This window comes from Haplochromis burtoni, unplaced genomic scaffold (genome assembly GCF_018398535.1).
Source record: "Haplochromis burtoni strain Fernald_Lab_line unplaced genomic scaffold, NCSU_Asbu1 Contig_2, whole genome shotgun sequence".
Lineage (NCBI taxonomy): Eukaryota > Metazoa > Chordata > Actinopteri > Cichliformes > Cichlidae > Haplochromis > Haplochromis burtoni.
The window spans coordinates 3,738,972-3,759,951 of NW_024582363.1; the positions used below are offsets into that span (position 1 = coordinate 3,738,972).

The window sequence follows — 20,980 nt, forward strand, 5'->3', positions numbered from 1 at the left end:
GCACCGTTACTAGTTTTTTTTGTTGTATTTATCCGCAACACATTAAAGGCCGGTCCGTGAAAATATTGTCGGGCATAAACCGGACCGTGGCGCAAAAAAGGTTGGAGACCGCTGACCTAGATAACAGGATAAAAGGTAAGAAAACAGGTAGCATTCTACATATTTAGGTGAAGATGCTGATTAGATTTACTCACTGAATTTGACCTTTCACACTAGTTTTATAGTGTCTAGGGACGGGAAATCCAACGTATAGCTCACGAAACATCTATAAATCTACGTTGCTGATCTGGGAATGTATTCTTTTTCACATAGGTGTTACATAAACCATGAGTGTAACATTTTTTCACACATACCCCGCATATCAAGACTTTGTAGAAAAATGCTTCAGACAGAAGCCCTAGTGCATGACTGAAATTCAACAAGCTGAAATAAGATGTCTTGGGCGTCACCTCTGCAGAGAATTCTCATGAAGATGGCAACATGTTTTTGACACTGACACATAATACGGATATTTCTAGGACTTTTTTTTAGGAAAGGTCATGTAAAATATCACCATCTGCTCTTTAGAGTTTTTCACATTTCTCTAGGTGCCTCAATAACCACATTCACACTGCAATAAGTAGCGCTATCTGAAACAGAGTGCTTATACCCAGCACTTTTGGCTTCTAGGGGCTTCTAGGGTAATAAACTAAACTCATTATTTGAAACTGTTGCTATGTTGAATATGAGCATCCACCATTGTAACAGTTTATGTATGACAGAAAATAAGTAAAAAGCATAATAGACACCCATAAAATAACTGCCTTACTTACCACAAGAGCAGCAGGTGAAGCAGTTTGTGTGATAGAGGTTCCCCATGGCCTGGCACGCTTGGCTGGCTCCATACACACCCTTCCCACATTTGACACAAATACCTGTTGGAGACAGTGAGTCAATTACATGATGATGAGGACAACAGTTTAATGGAAAAGTAGAACAAATCTGCGATTCTGTGAGGACAGAGACTGCACTGATGCTGAAAAGGTCTGTATGGTCCAGTGAAGACACAGTCTGTGTTGTTCTGTGTGTGACTCTGACATAAGGAACAATTACTGGACTTGATCCTGTCACATTTCTTGTTACACAGCAGGAAACCTGTCAATGTGTTTGCACATTTATTTAATTATGCAAATGAATAACACTGCAAAATTATAAATCTGCTAAGAATATCACACAGTTCCCTCGGCAGCTTTTGATCGCCTTTGAAGACCAATATCACAATGAAATTCGGAGCATTAAAACATTAAAGAGATTATTACAGATGTTCAGGTTTTAGAGACAGAGAGCAAATTTTAGTGTTTGAATATTAATTCTAAAGTCATATTTCATGAAGCGATTTCTACTTTAGTTGTGCACATTTGACTCCTGTCATTTCCATGCATTACATCATACTGTTTGAAGCCGACTAGATCAGGAAAGCTGATGATTACATTAAAATGCACTGACAGGAAATGCAGTAGAAGTGAGGGGATTGTTAGAAAGGACAGGGCGGAGAGAAAAATCCTCTTCTACTGTCCTGCTGTGAAAAGTTGTATTCAAACGGGCCAATGTTGTTTTTACTTAATTGGTTATCATAAATATTTTGTAACCAAACTGACACATGCAAAGACTTTACAACTCATAGTGGTGCTGTTTCCTCCTTCATTATAGTATATTAGCTATTACCATAACCAGCATTTTATTACTGCTCGGATCATGAAGCCAAACTCGCAGTGGTCACCTTTAAAGTTTAACCCAGTAAACGAAGATGACATGATAAGCAGCTATAAACCTACATTCATGCACATGGATATTAAATAATTCAAAGAATGGTAAAATATACTCGAAATTAAAAGACATTTTTGACTACTTTAATGTTATTGACATTACTTGCGTGAATATATCCGCTGGAGTGGAGTCCTTGTTATAATAACATTTGATGTTCTATGATTTTACTAATTTTTCATGAGCAGCTCCCATCTTTTCCTTTCTACATACACTTCCTGCCCACTTTATTAGGTACGCATTGCTAGTAGCGGGCTGGACTCCTTTTTACTTTAAAAAGTGCCTGAATTTTGCATGGGATAGTGGAGGCCAGGTGAGTACAGTGAACTCACTATCATGTGAAAGAAACATGTCAGTTTGAGCTTTGTGACAGGGCACGTTATCCTGCTGTATGCAATCATCACAAGGCTGGTACATTGTGGTCAGAGAGAGATGGACATGGTCAGCTTCAATACTCAGGTAAGCTGTGGTATTTAAATGATGTTTGGTTGACATTAAGTGTGGCAACAAAATATTGCAGACACCATTACACCACCACATGAGACCATGGACCCATCATGATATAAGGCAGGATGGATCCATACTTTCATGTTATTTCATACCATCTGAATGTTGCAGCAGAAACTGAGGCTCATCAGACCAGGCAACAACTTTTCCAGTAGTCTAATGTCTAATTTGGTAAGCCAGTGTAAATTGTGAGTAGCATCTGATGTGGTCCTATGCTGCTGTCTTCCACATGCTTCAAAGGTAACAAGTGGTTATTTGAGTTATTGTTAACCTTCCTATCAGCTCAGAGCAGTGGGGCAATAAGCTTCAGATCTCTATCATCACAAGGCATTTCTCACTCAGAGAACAATCGCTTACTGGATATTTTCTCTTTTTCAGATCTGTAAACCCTAGAGATGGTTATACTAAAAAATCCCAGTAAGACCACCAGTTTTTGAACCACTCGCACCAACAACCATCCCATGTTCAAAGCCGCTTAAATCACCTTTTTTCTGATGCTTGGTTTGAACTTCAGCAGGTCATCTTGACCATGCCTAAATGCATCAAATTCTTACCATGTGATCAGATATTTGCATCAACAAGCAATTCAACAGTTATACTAACAGAGAGGTCAGTGAGTGTAAAAGCACAGTTGAATCCTGCAATAACCATGTGATGGTTTGTGGAAATAACTCATTTCGATCCGTCCCTAAAGTCCAAGAACAATCCGTCAGATTACAATGCTGCTTTTGCCCTTGAGGGGAAGTGATGGACTCAAATGCCACTTCACTTAAGCCTGAACTAACCATCAACACAAAGTGCTGTGACCTTTAGCGAAGAAACACAATTGGAGGGGGGAAAAAAACAGTGGCTTAAAATTATTAGTAGACATCAGCAGCAGACTAACAACCTCCAAACTCTCACACAGGACAACCTCCACTTAGGCCACATTCCTGAGCGAGTGCAGGGTCAAAGTCTGGGTGAGGTGAGTCCAGGGTCACTGTGGCTAGAGGACACAATCTCTCAAGAGATCCCAACAGGGGAGCTGCACCACAACAACACCCCTAATTTAATTTGGTTCATTATCTCTGAAATCAGACCATGTATACACTTTCAGTGATGCACTTGTGGAATTTCCTGGCTTTCTGAGAGGGTTATTTCATTTTCATAACAGCTCTGGAGCACTTGGTGACACTGAAAACTGGTAAAGGACGAGCACACAGAACAAAAACACCCACAGCTTAAATGTCTTTACTTGTTATCTGAGGTGTTTCTGCATATTAATTATTTGGAATCAAAAGCTGATGTAACCTGGACTGACTGCACTCGTTGCTAAGAAAACAGGAAGAATAGCGAGATAAGAATGAATGAGTGAACTTTAAAATATCCAAGCTGATCAGACAATTTTGCCAATGCGAAAGTCTGTAATGTAATTGCTTTGCTGCTTTCTACCTGTTAGAATCTAAAATTGTCCCTCTTATATTCACATACTGCATTAAATCCTACACTTCTACACAACTCTTTGTGGAGTTAACTGAGTCAGTTATGCCAGGTTCTGACTTGATTATACTATTTCTTTGGTAACAAACCGATGATTAAAAAAAGATCCTGTCATGACTTGAACAGGCCACACGTCAGACGTTCCTCAAGCAATTACAGCTGGGAATAAATAGTTGTTAGGGAAACTAAACTCTCAGGGACAGAGAAGAAGTACATTTTTGTCCCTGCGGGTTCATTCTATACTAATGTACCTCCAATGGTTAATTACAGGGTCCTCAAATTAACTTTGTACTTTGTACTTTAAAGATTTAAAGGTGTAACATTAAGAGGCAGTGTGTGTTTGCTCAGGTACAAACATAAATCAGGTTTTGGTGATATTAAGTGGTCTTTATCGCTGAAAAAGCCGATACAAATGACAGTCCATATCCAGGCATATATAATGAATTTAGTGTCCAAGTTTGAACCTTTTTTTAAAAGTTAATTTTTGTATGATTACATCCATGTACAAACCTGTCACAAGAGACAAGCGTACAAATAAATTCGCCCTTCTCAAGGGTTAAGGGCAGTACGTTAAATGGTGACACACACAAGCCAACAGATACAATAAGGCATTTTTCTTTGAGTGTACCAGAACAAGAATGTGAACAGGCAGTGACGTCTGAAACTGTGTATGTGATATTAGCGGTTTTGTGTTCAGTAAAGGCTAAAAAAGAAAGAAAGAAAAATAAGACTGACATGATTCATTGGTTGCACAAAAACTGGGTATGTGACGTTATGGTCTGTCAATCTATAGTGTGTATCTGACCCTTGTGCAAAAAAAAGAAAGAACTCCATGCTTCTGTTGCTCAACACCATTTACCCAATCTATGTTGTAACATGAGAGAGAAGGTAAAAAAATATATACTGTATGTATAACATGCTCCGCTTTTCAGGTGTTATAAAGGACCCGTGAAGCTGTGTTTGACTCCAATGATTGGAGTCCGTATTACGCTGTCTGAGCCCACATTAGCCTTAGCAATCCTCCTACTTCGATAAATATCCCCAGTTCATTCAGTAACTGCTCCACGTCAAGGCTCTAAAATCAAGAAACACTTCTTGGAAAAAATCTCACTTACAACCATCACCAGGCCAGAGTGAGATCTGAAAACTCCAGTAAAGTTTTACATCCATCGAATGAAAACTGTAATTACAAGAGGAAGCCTTTAACCAATGAGTCAGTAACTACTGCCGTTACTAAAAAAATCTCACCTCCATCTCCAACAACTGTGATTCAAAAGAAATGAAGCATAGTAATGCTGCATTGTTTTAATTCGACCTGCTAAAAAGGCACCAGGTTACTGTTTAATAACTGATAAGGTCTGGTTCTGGTATGGGGACCTCCAGGGTGTTTAAAAGAGATAAACCACAGTCTGTTAGCATCATACTCCAATGTTCATACCAAGTTCTGTTTCCTTTCTGCTCTGCATCAGAGCAGCGAACTTCCTTTTCCAATTATTTGGAATGACAACTATGAATAACTTGGACAAGCGTCTTTTGATGCAGTAATACTTCACAGATAGGAATGTTACTGTATGAGTGAAGCCAACTTCCTGTTATACTAAGACTACATGCATCAGCATGAAATGTGTAGGTGAGTGTAAGAAAGTCTCAACATTCTCCTTTCTACTGACTTTTTTGTGACTCAGCTCATATTACAGCGTGATGTACATGGTGCCTGTGCATTGATTTCTGCACTGCGTGACTTACTGTGAATCTGCCTGAACATCGATAACCCAAATCGCTGGTTCTCTGCATTGTACTCCTCAAAATGTGGTGGTGGTTGTGTGTAAGTTTAGTGAAACAACACAATTTTTTGACGGATTAAAAGACTCGTGTATACCCTCCACTTCCAATTCTCACATCACCACGTGTGCCTATTTTTACACACATTATCCAGCTTCTTGATAACAAGAAAATGTGATTCATAAGTGGTTTTAGGCTGTTTGTTTGTTTTTTAAATAACCCTCCAGCTCCTTCCTTCGTTGTTATTTTTATTGGTTTCCCACAGAAGTGATCTATAGCTGAGAAATTACTAACATGACTTTTTGGCTTCAACTCTCTACCCAACGGCTAAACTGAAAACCTATGATTTATTCATGCAGCTACGTTGATTTACCTCTATTGCTTTAATCCCGTTAGCTGCAACTATACTGCAGTTACTGTGTGTGAGTAGCACTGTCAAGATTTCATACACTGGCATGTAAATGTCAACCATAAATGTGTTTTGGTGAACACACGCGAAAAATGCGAAAGGGTCTCATGAGTGAGGATGTGGTTATTCCTTTACAGAGGAGCTGGGAAAATCTCTGAAGTGCTCTTTATTAGTCATTTAAAACAGGGAGCTGAACATCTCATGTGCCCATTTCACAACATATCCATTTGGCACTCGCAGGATGCAGTAAAACTAAGCACTAATGTTTGATTTTAGAATAAGCTGTAAATAAAGATGGCCGTAGGTACCATTATGTCACCCACTGGTTCATGAAGGTCGAACGTGAAGCCTCAAACTGAACATTTGTCATCACCATCTTGATGTTTTGAAACCAGGCGTGATAAGTAAGGGGCAGGGGACACATAGGCCCATATCTCATCAGCTAGTGATTTGTCAAAAATAGTGTAAACTATGCTATGTTTCATCATCCTTTTTGCCTATAAAAAAGACCACATTTTGCAAAATGAATATGTTTTGTATCCAATAAGAAGTGAAACTACAAACTGAGGCCATAAACTAGTGAGGAAGTAAGCGAAAGAGCAATTTTCATAAAGACTTCCCATAGATCACAGGAGTCGCCCCCTGCTGGTCGATTTAAGGCGCTTCTGTGCTGGCTTCAATTTCAGCTACATCCATCTTTTATATACACTACAAGAACTGTGGATGGCAGTGGTGTAGTAAGCACACAGTGCAATGATTAGACTGACAGTGAAATAAGTGAGTGCATTTGAATTACAACTTATTCTGAAAAAGAAAAAACACTAAACTCTAGTGTGGAAGATCACATAGAAGAAAATCTCTCCAACCATTCTGATCTAATATAATTAAAAGACATTAAAATGGTAAATTAGAGAGTATTTTATAAACACTCTGGTCCTTCACCTCTCTACCATCACTAAAGACAACAGCGGACGTGCTGTGAGTTGTAAGAAGGCCTGCACAGCCTGATTCATGAAACTTTAACCACTGCTCAGTGTGAAGTCAGTTGGACTTCTTAAGGCACAATATCAAACCAATCTCTGTAGATATGAGTCGGTTACATGAAGATTTTCAGTCAAACAAATGGAGGCTCAAACCTGTAGCACAAGCAGAGGGATTTTTTAGTTTGTGTCGCCCGTTGCATCACTTCCGATGCTTTAAAATCTCTGCACGTCTGCAATGGAGAGATTCCATTACTGCACATAGAGTAGGTTTACAGTCCTGGGTATTATAGCAAATCCTGATTTACACCTACTCTACAAAAAAAAAGACAATATAACAAAAGACAGATGCAGGAGAGGGGATCAAGAGAAAGCTGTGATTCACAGCACTGTAAACAAGCACATGTAGTCTGGTGCACACTGGGAATGAATAACAGTTAACTTCCCACCATGTGTGGAGGGGGACATGTTAAACTCCTCAAGAGCGACTGCCCTGGTGAACTGTGAATGCTCCTGTAGCTTTTCACACTTCAGCGGACAATCTAGGCTTAAAACTTAAAGTGAGACTTTTTAAAAAATCTATACCTCTAATCTCGTCAGCTGCAGTGTGCATTCCCAGTACAGGCGTAGGGTGCAGTACAGCATATACACAGTGTGCTGTTGTCCACAAGTCAGCATGTGTGTGTCAGGCATGGGCATGACTACTGCCATTATAATTCTAGGCAGGTGATCAGACTTGACCCCCACCAACTATGTCTGGCCCGCCAGCCAAGATCGTGTGCCAAGTGTCTGGTGTTGCCCAACTCCCCACTGGCTGGTTAATGAAGGGCTTCGCGGGGGAGGCAGGGTGGAGAGGCAGTGGTTTAAGGTGGTGGTGGTAGAGAGGGAGGGACAGCAAAGCAAAAGGGTGGGGTGGGCCTCACTCACTTTGCTGCTTCAATTGCAAGCTTGTATCGGGCCAGCTGTTGATTCACAGCTCCTCTGCCACTATAACAAACAGAGGCCACACAAGAGCCAGCCGGCAGTGCAAAGTGGGCAGAGTGGGACACTGGCAAGCAGTGCTGGGCCCCCCGAAAAGAAGGCCCAGCGATCAATTTCTCCACTGTCGCTACGGAAACAGAGCTGTCTCTATTGGACCCGATGTGAGGAGCGTCTGACTGCATTCTTCTCTCTCCCTCCCTTTCCTTTCTTTCCCCATCTCTATCTATTTCCACCCTCTTGTTTCTTTATCTCTCTTGCTCCCCTCCCTGCTGTCTTCCTCGTTTCACCCTCCTGTCTTCCATCCTCCTTCTTTAACCTGTTTCTCTGGAACAAATCAACAGCTGTCTCAGACTCACTCTGAGCAAGTGCACCGGCTATAAAACAAACTACTGCTCTTCGTCTGCAGCCATTTGTCTGGCTATTAATTCAAAAGGTAGACAGAAACTTCCTCAGCTGGCTTTCTGTGGCTGTGTTGCTGCTGGTCAACCAAACTGTTTTAGTGTCAAGATTTTGCAGCATAAAGTAACCACCACGTGTTCAATTTTCAACATAGGGCATCTTAAGGAGTCTAAACGGCAAGGGGAGGGCCTTTCTTTAAATCGTAACGCTCACAGTGACCGCAATCTCTAACAAACTCGGACCACACTGCTCTGAATGACCTGGCAGAACAGAAGGTTCCATTCAGCAACGTGCCGCGCTCTGCAAATGTTAGCTCTGCCAAGACAGAAATTAGTATTGCCCTGCAAAACCCACTCTTATCTGCCAGAGAGGGAGCTGTTAGTGGTGATATAGCTTTAGCAGGTTGCAAACAGACCTTGAAGAGATGGCAAACCTATAAATAAACCTGCCCGCACAGAAAAATACTCTTTTAATAGTTGCCTTGAATTGTAGATTTAGTGGGCAGATGTCTGCCCTTTTAACACAGATAGTGAGATTTCGTGGTAGTAATACCACAACATATTTGGCATTGCTATCATGCCTTGCCCTTGGTCAAAATTGGGCTGTTTGTATGAGCTGCTGTGACCACATTTTACAACCATTAGACACGAAAAGTTCATGAAACAAGGCAGAATCTCAATCAAATGTTAAATGAAAAAATTATCTTGATTGCCTATAAGTTAATGCAAGACCTTTATTGCTTAATATGTGCAAAAAACTAGAAAAAGGTTTTGTGAAAGCCACAGAGTCAAACCCTTATGCCCATTCACCACCAAAATATAATAGTGATACAGGAAGGATTGCAAACTGGGAAAATATATAGTATTAGGTCACATTGTAGTTATGCTATGCCATGCAAGTTTAGTGCCTTGGTGTTCAGTGCCTTATAAGATTAATACTCTATATTTAAGAGTAAGTGAAATATTTAAATGGCATTAATTTTGCAATCATAAAATGTTTTAGGAAATATCATTGCAAACCTATGTGCAGGCATCATCACTGTGCCCTTAACAAGCACAAATTTTTAGTGGAACTTGCAACAAATCCCAGCTGTGGAGACACTGATACGGGTGTTTTATGCAGGAAAATGATGTATAGTCTGTGTTTCGTATTTGTTTAAAATTTGTACTTCTGTGTGTAATAAACAATGGCAATAAACTGATTCTGCAACACAGACTTATGTTCCCAGTGATTTTGTGTTTGCGGCCATCGCTAATAGTATTTTTGTGTGTTTCAAAAACAAACCTACCAAAGTATTCCTTTTTCATGTGCATCTCTAACTCCTTCTCCAGCTCCAAGGTGAGCGCCTCCAGCCTTTTCTCCGCCTGGCTTGGTCCACTCTCTCGACTGGGGGTCACCTGGTAAGGTAGTTTAAACCTCTGGCCCGAGGAAGCCGTTTTTGAAGGCATCACATAACTATAAGAGGAAGGCGACCCTGAGGGTATATCCGCGGTCCCTCCCGTCTGCCCCGACTGCTGCTGGGGTTCAGGCACTGCCGAAAGCCCCTGGAGATGGATGCGATTCTGAACTCCGTTGGAGTCTCCAAACTCCTGCAGCAGCGTATCTTCGTGTAAACTGGTTCCCAGCATGGATGACCTAGGGGAAGGAAGCTGCAGATCCGGATAGGTGCTCATAGACCCCCTGGAGCTGCGGGAACTTCTGGAGCTGTGACTGGAGATGCTCGACCGGGGGCTGACCACGCAGTTTGCGCTTGTCCCCGGTCTTGCGCTCCCGTCCTGGCTGCAGATGCTGGAGCGAGGACTCGCTAGCGGCGCTGAGTGCAAGACTCCCTCCAGATCTTGGTTGACCACGGGCCCGTACCGAGAGTCAGAGTAACTGGATCTCGGGCTGGTAGTGAAGGAGTACTGGCTCGCAGTGCTCGACCTGGGGCTGGTGTGCCTCTGGTCGTAGCCCATGCTGATGCCGCTGGTGCGGTTGCTGTTGGGCTTGCTGCAGCAGTCACAGCTGTTGAGACTGGCCCGGGGACTTGAGTGTTTACTCGTGTCGCTGGCGGTGCTTGCATAGCTGGATCGGGGACTGAGGACACTGTTTCCTTCGCAGTGAACCAAACTAGATCTAGGGCTCGTGTACCTCTCCTGACCCGGTACCACCAGACTGGTACGCGGGCTGCTGATGCTCGACCTCGGGCTGGCATGCTTGCTTTGCTCTTGAGAAGACAGAGAAGATGCCAGGCTGGAGCGAGGACTGGTGGCGTTATATCTCCCGTCGTGGCTGCTGGCGATGCAGACACTGTTGCACCTGTTGCCGGGCACAGCCACCGGTTTGTTGAGCGGCACGCCGTCAAAGGTGGAGCCGGTGCTGTACCTGTGGCCCTGCACCTCCAGAGAGTACCTCCTGTGTCTCTCGGAAGTGCCTGTATAACAAGGCAAAGCTACTTCGGATTTGGTGCAACAACCATCCTCGTTATAAACCGCGTCCCTCTGAGGGGCGCAAAAATCCACAGGAACCGTCCGGTTGCAATTCACCGGGCGCACTGGAGCCGCGTTGTACACTTTATTCCCGGACGAGAAATTCTCCACTGTGTGATGCTGCTGGTGAAGCACAGAGGTCCCATTCATCGGCTTGGCTTTATGCTCAACCAGTGCCGGAGCCGAAAAGTCTAAATCGGGGTTAATCACCAAGTCTCTCCTCGCATCGTACATCCCGTCCTGGTACGCATCATACAAAGAAAGGTCCTCCATCAGTTTGGTGGCCCGGAGTCCCAAATCTTCCTGGTAATGCTCCATGTTGTGCTTCCGAGGAGAGAAACAAGTTCAGAGTGCGCTCCGCTGCGCGAGCCAAACTATAGAGCACCGCGGAGCACTAATTGCGTTTCACATGGAAATCAAAACAAAACGCCGCCGTACAGCCGTCCCTCACTCACAGAAAACCACTTACATGCCCGCAAACCCCGCCGAGAGCCGCATCGTCTTCTTCTGCTTCCCCCGCTTCGCCGAAAACACAAACTCTTTCTCACAGTTTCAGCCGACAGCGATACGTTTGTCAACTTCAGTTTTTGTTAAGTTGAAAGGTCTTTACAGTCAACGGCGCGCTGCGCGGAGGAATTTCCCCTTATTGGTTTTTCCTCTAGATTTCCTTTACGGCCACTGTGCAAGAAATCAAAGTAGGTCGGATAATCGTATATGCTGCAAACACCCTTTGTGTGCAAGCCTGAGCGCACAAAGAGCGCAAAAATCTCAACAAAACGCTGTTTAATGCAGGGGACTCGTTCGCGTGAAAGGAATGCGGGGAAGGAGACTGGATGCGCTGCGCCTCTCTGGAATGTGGTTAATGCTGCAGAGAAACAATGATTGCGACCAACTCAGCAAGGGGCTGCCGGCTCTGAAGAGAATAGTTTAAGAGAGAAGGGGACGTCTGCATTCATCCCGGGCAGACTAAAATACCACACAAAGCACGCCTCACCTGGTCCGACTCCTTTTACACCAGGAATGAGCTGCAGTGATTCAGTATTAATGGAGGGCAGATGCGTTTAAAACTCAATTTTCAAAGATGTAAAGATGTTCTCAGATATCGTTTTCTACATATAAATAAAGGGTAGGCCTAGATCATGCTTTTAATGATTTATTTTACAATAAGCTGCATAAAAACACGATATGAGGATTTCAACTATAGCAAAACAGTTTAAGAATTACGAAAATATGCAATCTCGATTAACCTTGGAAAAATACGTTATTACTCTCTGCAATAGAAAATAGTCGCTAAGATCTTTAACATTTATTTAAATATACAGATATATTTTCTAAATGCACCAATTAAAACATGTCTTCCTGATGATAAAGGGAGGAGTTTAAAAATCAAAACCCACAATTCAAATTTCACGGGTCAGGTTTTATTAATTTTTGCACAAAAATATATTTAAAAGTGTATTTCTCCAGTAATCATAGATGTTTGCCCTTACAAGTTAAAAAAGAGGTAGCATGTAACAATTAAACTAACTTATGTTACTGCTTTAAACTGCGGTCATAGACTTGGTCCTTAGATGGCTGGACTTGTTTTAATGACTTTCAAAGAAAAGGTGCACATGGATGATAACATATTAAAATATGCAAACTGTCTTTTGATGAGTCAGTCTTCACACAGTATGGATGATGTTTTGGGCAAAGTCAAAAGGCAAGACTACTTTACATTAACTGCCGACGACTGGCAGAAAAGACAGAGACACAGCCACCAAGGCAGAAACAAACAGGACGTTGAGCAGCAGTCGACTGAGGAAGGAGTGGTGACATTTCTTCCCGTGGCCTCTGCTTTTGAACCACTGCACGACCTCATCCAGGTTGTACTCCCTGGGCTCGTAACCGAGCTCCGCCTTTGCCTTTGCCATGCTGAAGTAATGCGTCACGCCAGTTTTATACACCTCTGTACGTGTCAGCAGCGGCTGGAAGTTATAGAAGGGGCCGATGAGGCAGTGAATCATTTCTGTGAGGAAGGCAAAAAAGTAAATGAGAGAGATAGGAAGGCGCAGTGTGGGGAAACGATAGCCTAGGCCTTCTACGAGAGGTCTGAAGAATTCAAAATTGTTGACAGGCCTTCCATCTGAGATGAAGTAGGCCTGGCCAGCGGCGCGGTGCTGCTTCTCTGGGGTCAGAGCCTCAGCAGCTAGCACATGTGCTGACACCAGGTTGTCAACATGGACAAACTCCACCAGGCTGCTGGGTTTACCGTAAACAAACCTGAAGATCCCCTTCTCTATATAGTCAACTATCCTGGGCAGATGCCTCTGCTCTCCTGGCCCATAGATACCTGCCGGACGCAGTGCGCAGGTGCTCAGCAGGCCCGAGCGGCCCTTCAGCACTGTGCCATTAGCTTTCAGAACTGCCATGTCAGCCAGGGACTTGGTTCTGGAGTAGTGGTCTGGGTGAAGATGGAGAGGTAGATAAGGCAGGCTTTCATCTCCGTTCTCTATTACCTGACCCCCGAACACCACATTGAAGGTGCTGGTGTAAATCAGCCTGGACACTCCGTGTTCTACACAGGCCTTCAAGATGTTCTGTGTGCCTTGTACGTTCACTGCCTCAATCAGCTGGCGATTTAGCTGCTCCCTGCCAGACATGCCATAGGAGGCAATGTGGAATACACAATCCACCCCTGTGACAGCCTTCTCCACGTCTGGATATTCACGTATATCACCCTGCACAAACACAACATCCTCTGGCAGTTCTTGACTTGGGGGGATGATGTCAAACAGGATGACTTTGGCTCCTTTTTTATGCAGAGACAGAGCGAGCCTTCAGGGGGGAAAAAGCAGTCCTCCATTTTAACAAAATAACAGGCACAGTAAACCAAGGACAAAAGTACAATAGATGCACATATTTCTACCTTCAATCCTACCACAGTTCATGTCAAGAAAGTTTATCTTAATAAGATAACTGGTGTGATAACGCCACCTTGTGGTGCTTACCCCATGCTGCAGCGTTTGTCTGCATTTAAATATTTTATGTTGTGTAGTAATAACACAAAAAAGGCAAAATTGTTCTTACCGATTACCGAAGTAGCCAGATCCACCAGTTATTAAAAACGTCTCTTTGCTAGCATTTCCCATTCCAAGTGGATGAATCTGTGAGGAAAATTAAGAAAACAATATTATTAATGTTTGTTTTTTTTAAAATACACATAAATCAGCCTGATGCATTTAAAGAATAAAAGTATTAATAACTGAAATAAAATCGTAATTAAACAGCTTCCGGTTACCTAAAGTCAATCACAGCTTGCAGATTCAATGACGCGTTCCACCTGAGCTATTAAATCTTTCATGCTGCTACGTCAGTGTATATTTTTGTTTCCCGAGGTGACTGCAAGTTTAATTCAGTGAATAAAATCTAACTAATCCATACTTGTAGTTGCTTGCATGAGTAGAGTAAAGGTATGTGCGAGGCATGCTTGAAACTATGCACATGCCCTGTGCGCCAAACTGTTAAAAGCTCACATATTCAACGGACACACCAACCTGAGCACGAGGCAGACAAAAACGAGACAAATAAGTGTCCAATATGACTCATTCAAAACTCCACTGTAATCCTGGAAACCTCAAAAACAGCGACAGATAGCACCACCAGTGTACCTCCTCACCAGTGACGCTGATTCGTTAAGCACGGGGATACAGGAAATCCGGCGAAATTATCTTCATGTAGCAAAGCATTGACAAATTGTAAAATAGTTTTAATGGTAGCTAAACGCAAAATTATACAACAGATCCGTAGATATTGTCGAATTTCATGGTTTAGATTTACAGACTGTCATAGCATTCACTTTAATCTGGACTAACGATACACGTCTCATGCTTTTGTTTTGAAAGCTGTATTTTAGACTACGAAGACTTCCGATATTGACTTTTTTTCACCGATTTTAACCAGAATATTTTTATTAACACGATATAAATTTTGCTGTGTGTATAAGCTGTGTCAATGGTGTCTGAAGGTGGCTATGGCTGCTTTCAGGATGTTGCTGTTAGAAACTTTCCGCTGTGGCTCCTGGCTTCATGCCTGAAATCAAAATGATAGTTGCCGTAAAGTGACTCATACTGCTGTGAGGGCCCTAATATTTACAGGAAGGCTTCAGAGCAGTCAAATCCCTTAAAAACATAAAAAATATTTGTCTGAGCCATAATTAAAAACAATATAATCATTTCAAGAATAAAAAAGTTTAACCCACCAATTTACAGAGAGTGGAGTTTTCAGTGAGAACTAATAAAGGAGTGAAATATTGCTCTATATACACTGTACAGACTTTTCCCCCTCGGATTAGTAGAATTTTAATTTAATCTGTAGTTGTGTGAGGGGAAAACGTGAATAATCCTTTTAAAAGGTAAAATAAAAAGAGGATTTACGTAAGTCTTTGATTAGTAGTCCCTCTAGTGGTGATACAAACTGAAAATTGACGACGACGTCATATTTTACTCTCAGTTGCCACCCAGAACAACAACGCAGAGCTGCAGGTTACTTCAAAGTCCAAAGGTAAGCGGCTGTGTTATGTAAGAGAGATCAGTGAAGTAAAGAGTGCACTAAACTCTTAAAGGAAACAGTCCGGTGGGAGGCACGGCCAACGGGCTTTATGTTTCCTAAAGTATGCGTATTTGTCGATCTGATCGTTGTGACAAAAAAGTAGGGTATACTTTTACAGGCACACGGATGAACGTTTGTCGAAATTGCCTTTCTCGTTTTACATAATTTACTCACTTGAAAAACTTGCCCAAAGTTAAGCAGGCCTACACGTTCCGTATCTGTACAAAACGCACCACCCAAAATGTGCAAAATGTGATAAAACAGGAAGATACGCGTCATGAGCATGTTTAGGTTGAGTTACACCGAATTGTTGAAAACAAACAAAAACAAGTCCGTGATAAACTACTTTACAACATGTTTAGGAGTCGACTTTGCATATATAAGTGCAACTTTTAACTTGATATAGGACTGATCACTAAATTCAGTATAATATGATCCGGTGTAAAGTATCCTGTGTCTTATCTGAGGACTATTACAAAAGGTGTCATAACCTGCATTTTACAAACAGGATGGATTTGCGTGAGTACTTCAAAAGAATTGGTTTCCATGTCTCCTGTGATAAACTGGATCTTGCAACACTGAAGCTGATCCACAGACAGCATGTTATGTCCATCCCATTTGAGAACCTAAGCATCCACTGTGGCGAGAGGATCACCATGGACCTTGAGGTCATCTTCAATAAGGTTGTGAGGAGCAGCCGCGGAGGCTGGTGCCTTGAGAACAACTCCCTGTTTGGCTGGGTGTTGAGACAAATGGGTTTCAACACGACAACACTGAGCTCCAGAGTTTTCAATAGTTTCCTCAATGACTTTGGCCCGCTTGATTCTCATCTCATTAACAAGGTCATCATTGATGGGAAGGCTTATATAACAGATGTAAGCTTTGGGGTGTCATCACAAGTGCGAGAGCCTCTGGAGCTTATTTCTGGAAAGGAGCAGCCCCAGGCAGCGGGTGTTTTTCGCCTCATAGACAAAGGGGACATGTGGGTGCTGGAGAAGACTGGCAGAAAACCAAAGGTTCCTAATCCAGAATTTGCTACATCAAGTCTGGTGAGCAGGAAGGAAACAAAGCAGATCTACTGCTTCACCTTGGAGCCTCGCGGGGTAGATCATTTTGTAGATAAATGTCACAGGCTGCAGACCGACCCCGCCTCACTGTTCACCAATAAGTCCATCTGCTCTTTGCAGACTCCCACGGGATTCAGAGCCCTGATTGGAAAGACCTACAGTGAGGTCACCTTCAAACCAGAGGAAGGTGTTGATGTCTTAGACATGAGGGACATATCAGATGATGAGATAGACGAAATTCTGATGGAAAAGTTCAACATAAAGCTGCAGAACAAACTAAAGCTGATGAGCAACAAATCCTGGTACACACTTTGAAAACAATCCTGACATATCAACATTTTATGTTGAAGCTCGTCAGCAAAATAAAATATTTGACAACTCCATGAATTAAATTATTTAGATCTTCAGAATTGTAGTTGCATAAAAACAGAAATAAATGAGCTCTAAATAATGTGCACTGAATGATGGAACGATAAAAAAACAACTCTATATGAATTCCAATTATTCAATTTGATTTTATTGTATTCATATAGCGTCAAATCACAAAAGCAGTCACTTCAAAGCACTTTATATTGCAAGGTAAAGACCCTACAATAATACAGAGAACACCACAACAATCAATTATCCACATAATCGTTACATAATTATGAACATTGTTACAGCAGCAAAGTACACTAAACAGGAAAATATAAATAGATGCAGCATACCTAACAACAGTAAAGCTATGCAAGTATATATGCAAGTATAAATATTTTAATTTCTAGTGTTATTATAGTGTAGTCGTTTACACATTTGCTTTTCCCTTTGGGTTTCCACCAGGAATGACAAATTCAAGGTAGAGCCACCTGCTGTGGCAGCTCCTTGTAAATAAGGGAGCAGCTGAAAGTAGCTTTATTTGGAATTGTATTATAGTGGGAAGTGAGAAGAAGGGAGTAGAGGAGAAATGCTCAGTGCATTATGGGAAGTCTGTCAGAATATGTAAATTAGGCTTAAAACATATCTGAGTTTTATCCCTAATTTTAAAAGTACATAGGGTATCTGTGCATTAAATAAAATGATTTACAGTATGAGGGAAAACATACCTGGGGGCAGCACGGTGGCACGGTGGTTAGCACTGTTGCCACACAGCAAGAAGGTCCTGAGTTCAATTCCAACATCAGGCCGGGGTCTTTCTGTGTAGAGTTTGCATGTTCTCCCCGTGTTTGCGTGGGTTCTCTCCGGGTACTCCGGCTTCCTCCCACCGTCCAAAGACATGCAGCTTGTGGGGATAGGTTAATTGGATAATCCAAATTGCCACTAGGAGTGAATGTGAGCGCGAATGGTTGTCTGTCTCTGTGTGTTAGCCCTGCGACAGACTGGCGACCTGTCCAGGGTGTACCCCGCCTCTCACCCCATGACAGCTGGGATAGGCTCCAGTGCCCCCCGCGACCCTGAAAAGGATAAGCGGAAGTGAATGGATGGATGGATGGATGGATGGATGGATGGGAAAACATACCATGTTTGTACTTTTCTGGATATAATAGTGAGTGTAGTGATCTTAATATTTATAGCTACCTTGAATGTTTTTGTGTCACATTTTTTTTGTTTTATGTTTGTATATTTATTAATCCCATATATCATAATGCTTAAACTAAGATAACTTATTTCATAGTATTTATCCTCAACCTTGTAAAACAGCAAAAGGTGAAAACTGAGCAAATCTGAAGACATCCTGACAAAAAAAATCATATATTGCTAGAAAGAGTAAGAAAATATGCACACTGCTTCTCTCCAGTTTAATGAATTCAATCTCAAAACATTCTTGCAAAGGCAACATTTTGATCTTGAAATGAAGAAAGAAGATTCCATGAATATTTCTATTTTTCAAACTATATTACCTGTTTATCTGTTCACCATTGTAAAATGATCATAATGCTTATATATGGTAACTGAGTAATTCACAGTATTAAAATGTCCTGTTTTGTGAAGTTGTTATAGTGTCATAGGTTTATACAAGGACGTTTGTATATCAAATGATTTGTCCTCAACGCCTCTACCTCTACACGACTGAGACTCAGATCCTCATCTTGGCCATCCACAGGCAGTTCTTAGATCAACGTGTGTTTGATAGAATAACCTAAATTGTATTTTAACAGACTTGAATGGACAGTGGCTCTTTGGGTTTCATGATATTAAACATACTTTGCTGTTTTATTCTATGTTCTGTGTCAAGGTTTCTTGCTTTTACAAAAATTATGTTGTCATTACCGATTATTCTCTTCAAAAGGGAGCAGGGATCATAACACATTATGATCCCTGCAGTGGGTGGGTCCTTTGACAGACAATACATAAATAAATCAGCCTCTTTTAACAACAGAAAATATGCTTTTGACAGTCTTCCTCTCAGTAAGAACTTTTGTTTTTCTTTAAACTTACCAGTTATCCTGCCACAGTTTGCTGGTTTTAGTAGTGTACAATGAAACTGACCGTGTTCTTTAATAGACAATTATGCTTCTAATATTACAGTTTAAGTGAGTTCTAATCAGGCTGTACTGCTCGTACACATCCAGTTGTTAGATAAAATCAACCTCACATTTCACCCATTTCAAACTTTCTGCATGAATGGTCTGTCCACCAAGCTCCTGTTAATAACAAACCTTTTGTAAAACCAACAACAGGACTTACTGTAAAAGAACCAGAGTATATATTCTTTCATATGATCACATTCAAGAGAAACTATTTTGTTTTGTAATATCATAGAAATTGCCATGATATGAATAATATCGGTCATTATCTGCAAAATCATTGACATTATTGTATTAATGTGGGTGTGTTTTATTGCCTGTGTACTGGACTTTTCTCTTTTGAGGCGAGGGATGCGTTATTTCTTCTTTCCAAATGTGTATATATTAGAATTTAAATGTGCTGCTGAAAGAACTTTAATAACTGCATGGATAAAATTCTATAAATACTTATTTCCATGTATGCATTGACTTCTCACTATTTCTCTCAGTGAAGCAGCTGAGTTGCACCAACTCTATCACTGATTAACTTATGATCAAGTAAATCAGTAATATACTGTCAGGTTCTTTTGGCTGTTTAAGCTCACCCACTTTATTGCATGAAGTTCACCAGGTAGAAGAGATCAGTTACTGCCCTCTTTTTTTTGCCTTCACAGATATATTACTCAGAAAATAACTTTGATCACACTATCAAACAAAGTAAGGTTAAACATTTTTGCTCTGCATTTCTTGTTGCAGGTTATTTTCTGTTACTTTAAAGAAAGGAAAAGTGTTAAATATACTGATTTGCAATGACTGCAAGTGACATCTTTATCAGACTTGATTCAAAGAAGCTGCAGGATTTGCTTTTGAAGCTTTAAGGGAAATGAGATGGATTTGCAGCATAGTAAGAAAAACCATAAGTAGCTCACTTACCTTTTTCTGTTTTTGCTTCCAGACCCTCAAAACACATCCTCGATCAAACACCAATTACATAAGGTAAGGATAAAAAATTTCAGATTAATTTAGTTGTATTCAACATTTGTCATTAGAATGATATTTATAGTATTAACCAAAAGAAAGGTGTTAAAATGTATTAATTTGTGCAGTAAATGCCAAGTTAAAGTCAACAATTGCTGTACCCATAAAAACCACATTATTTCATGAAAAAATAAGAATTTATCATTTACTACCATTTACAACTTAAAGAATTGTATTGGTAAGCAGCTGAAACGATGAAGCTAGGATCACTTGGTTAAAACACTAATGCTTCCACCATCTTGCATTTCCATTGTCTTTACGTGAACAGAAAACAGGAATTAAATGTAATTGTTATAAATTTCATGAGATATTCTTACATCCATCCATTTTTTTCCATTCGTCTTCCGCTTATCCTTTTCAGGGTCAGCGGGGGCGCGGCTATCCCAGCTGTCATAGGGTGAGAGGCAGGGTACACCCTGGACAGGTCGCCAGTCTGTCGCAGGGCCAACACACAGGGACAGACAACCATTCACACTCACACCTATGGGCAATTTAGATTTTTCAATTAACTTATCCCCACAAAGTGCATGTCTTTGGACTGTGGAAGGAAGCCGGAGTACCTGGGGAGAACCCACGCAAACATGGGGAGAACATGCAAACTCTACACAGAAAGGCCGTGGCCTGATGGTGGAATTGAACTCAGGACCTTCTTGCTGTGAGGATACAGTGCTAATCACCGTGCCACCGAGATACTCTTACATGAAATGTTAATTAAGATTAGGTGTCTTGAATTGAATGATTGATCTAAGATTGTAAGGAAGCGAAGAGCATACCAGGCTAGACCTAGAGTTGGACATCTGGCTGCATCCTGTAGATTGACAGGATGTAGCACAAAATGAAAGGTGTTGGGGTTTTTTAATGTTTTGTTTTTTTTAAAGCGTTGTCAATGAGATGGCTGCAGAACTGAAATGATTATCAATGTGTTGTCCTGCATTTTACAGGCAAGATGAATTTGGATGAGTACTTAAAAAGAATTGGCTTCCATGGCTCGCGG

The 20,980-nt window shown here is 41.4% G+C and overlaps 3 protein-coding genes and 1 long non-coding RNA gene across 15 annotated transcripts in view; 1 reads left to right on the forward strand and 3 right to left on the reverse strand.

The window, feature by feature from the left end:
* The window catches only part of wtip (WT1 interacting protein), a 37,301-nt gene extending 25,192 nt beyond the window's left edge, over positions 1-12,109 (reverse strand). Inside the window, exons 1-2 of the mRNA XM_005912996.3 lie at positions 9,629-12,109; positions 813-914 (exon numbers count right to left, since the gene is read on the reverse strand). Coding sequence (XP_005913058.1) covers positions 813-914; positions 9,629-11,126 — 1,600 coding nt within the window. The 5' untranslated portion in view covers positions 11,127-12,109. The remainder of the gene's footprint in view (positions 1-812; positions 915-9,628) is intronic.
* A 98-nt stretch (positions 12,110-12,207) lies between these two features.
* sdr42e1 (short chain dehydrogenase/reductase family 42E, member 1) lies at positions 12,208-14,884 on the reverse strand. Of its 2 annotated transcripts, none has more exons than XM_005912989.3 (3): positions 14,345-14,884; positions 13,878-13,954; positions 12,208-13,625 (listed from the first exon to the last, which is right to left on the reverse strand). In XM_005912989.3, the coding sequence occupies exons 2-3, from the start codon at positions 13,937-13,939 to the stop codon at positions 12,527-12,529; spliced, it is 1,161 nt and encodes a 386-aa protein (XP_005913051.1). In that variant the 5' UTR covers positions 13,940-13,954; positions 14,345-14,884; the 3' UTR covers positions 12,208-12,526. The 2 variants fall into 2 exon arrangements, with proteins under 2 accessions (XP_005913051.1, XP_005913052.1); XM_005912990.2 differs by lacking the exon at positions 14,345-14,884 and adding an exon at positions 14,089-14,337.
* LOC121811741 (arylamine N-acetyltransferase, pineal gland isozyme NAT-10-like) overlaps positions 14,733-20,980 on the forward strand; it is an 8,538-nt gene continuing 2,290 nt past the window's right edge. Inside the window, exons 1-4 of one of the 11 annotated variants that reach the window (XR_006054082.1) lie at positions 14,733-15,350; positions 19,623-19,665; positions 19,904-19,944; positions 20,928-20,976. Coding sequence is in view for 3 of the 11 variants with exons in the window: in XM_005912995.3 (XP_005913057.1) it covers positions 15,908-16,780 (873 nt within the window). In the remaining 8 variants the exon portion in view is untranslated. Of the gene's footprint in view, positions 15,351-15,906; positions 17,543-17,974; positions 19,666-19,903; positions 19,945-20,359; positions 20,384-20,544; positions 20,878-20,927; positions 20,977-20,980 lie in introns of those variants that run through there. The other 10 variants (XR_006054081.1, XM_042218317.1, XR_006054080.1 and 7 more) reach the window with 10 other exon arrangements.
* Positions 17,488-18,055, reverse strand: LOC121814108. The gene is made up of 2 exons (XR_006054084.1): positions 17,961-18,055; positions 17,488-17,547 (listed from the first exon to the last, which is right to left on the reverse strand). It is a non-coding gene; the product is annotated as an uncharacterized LOC121814108 (long non-coding RNA).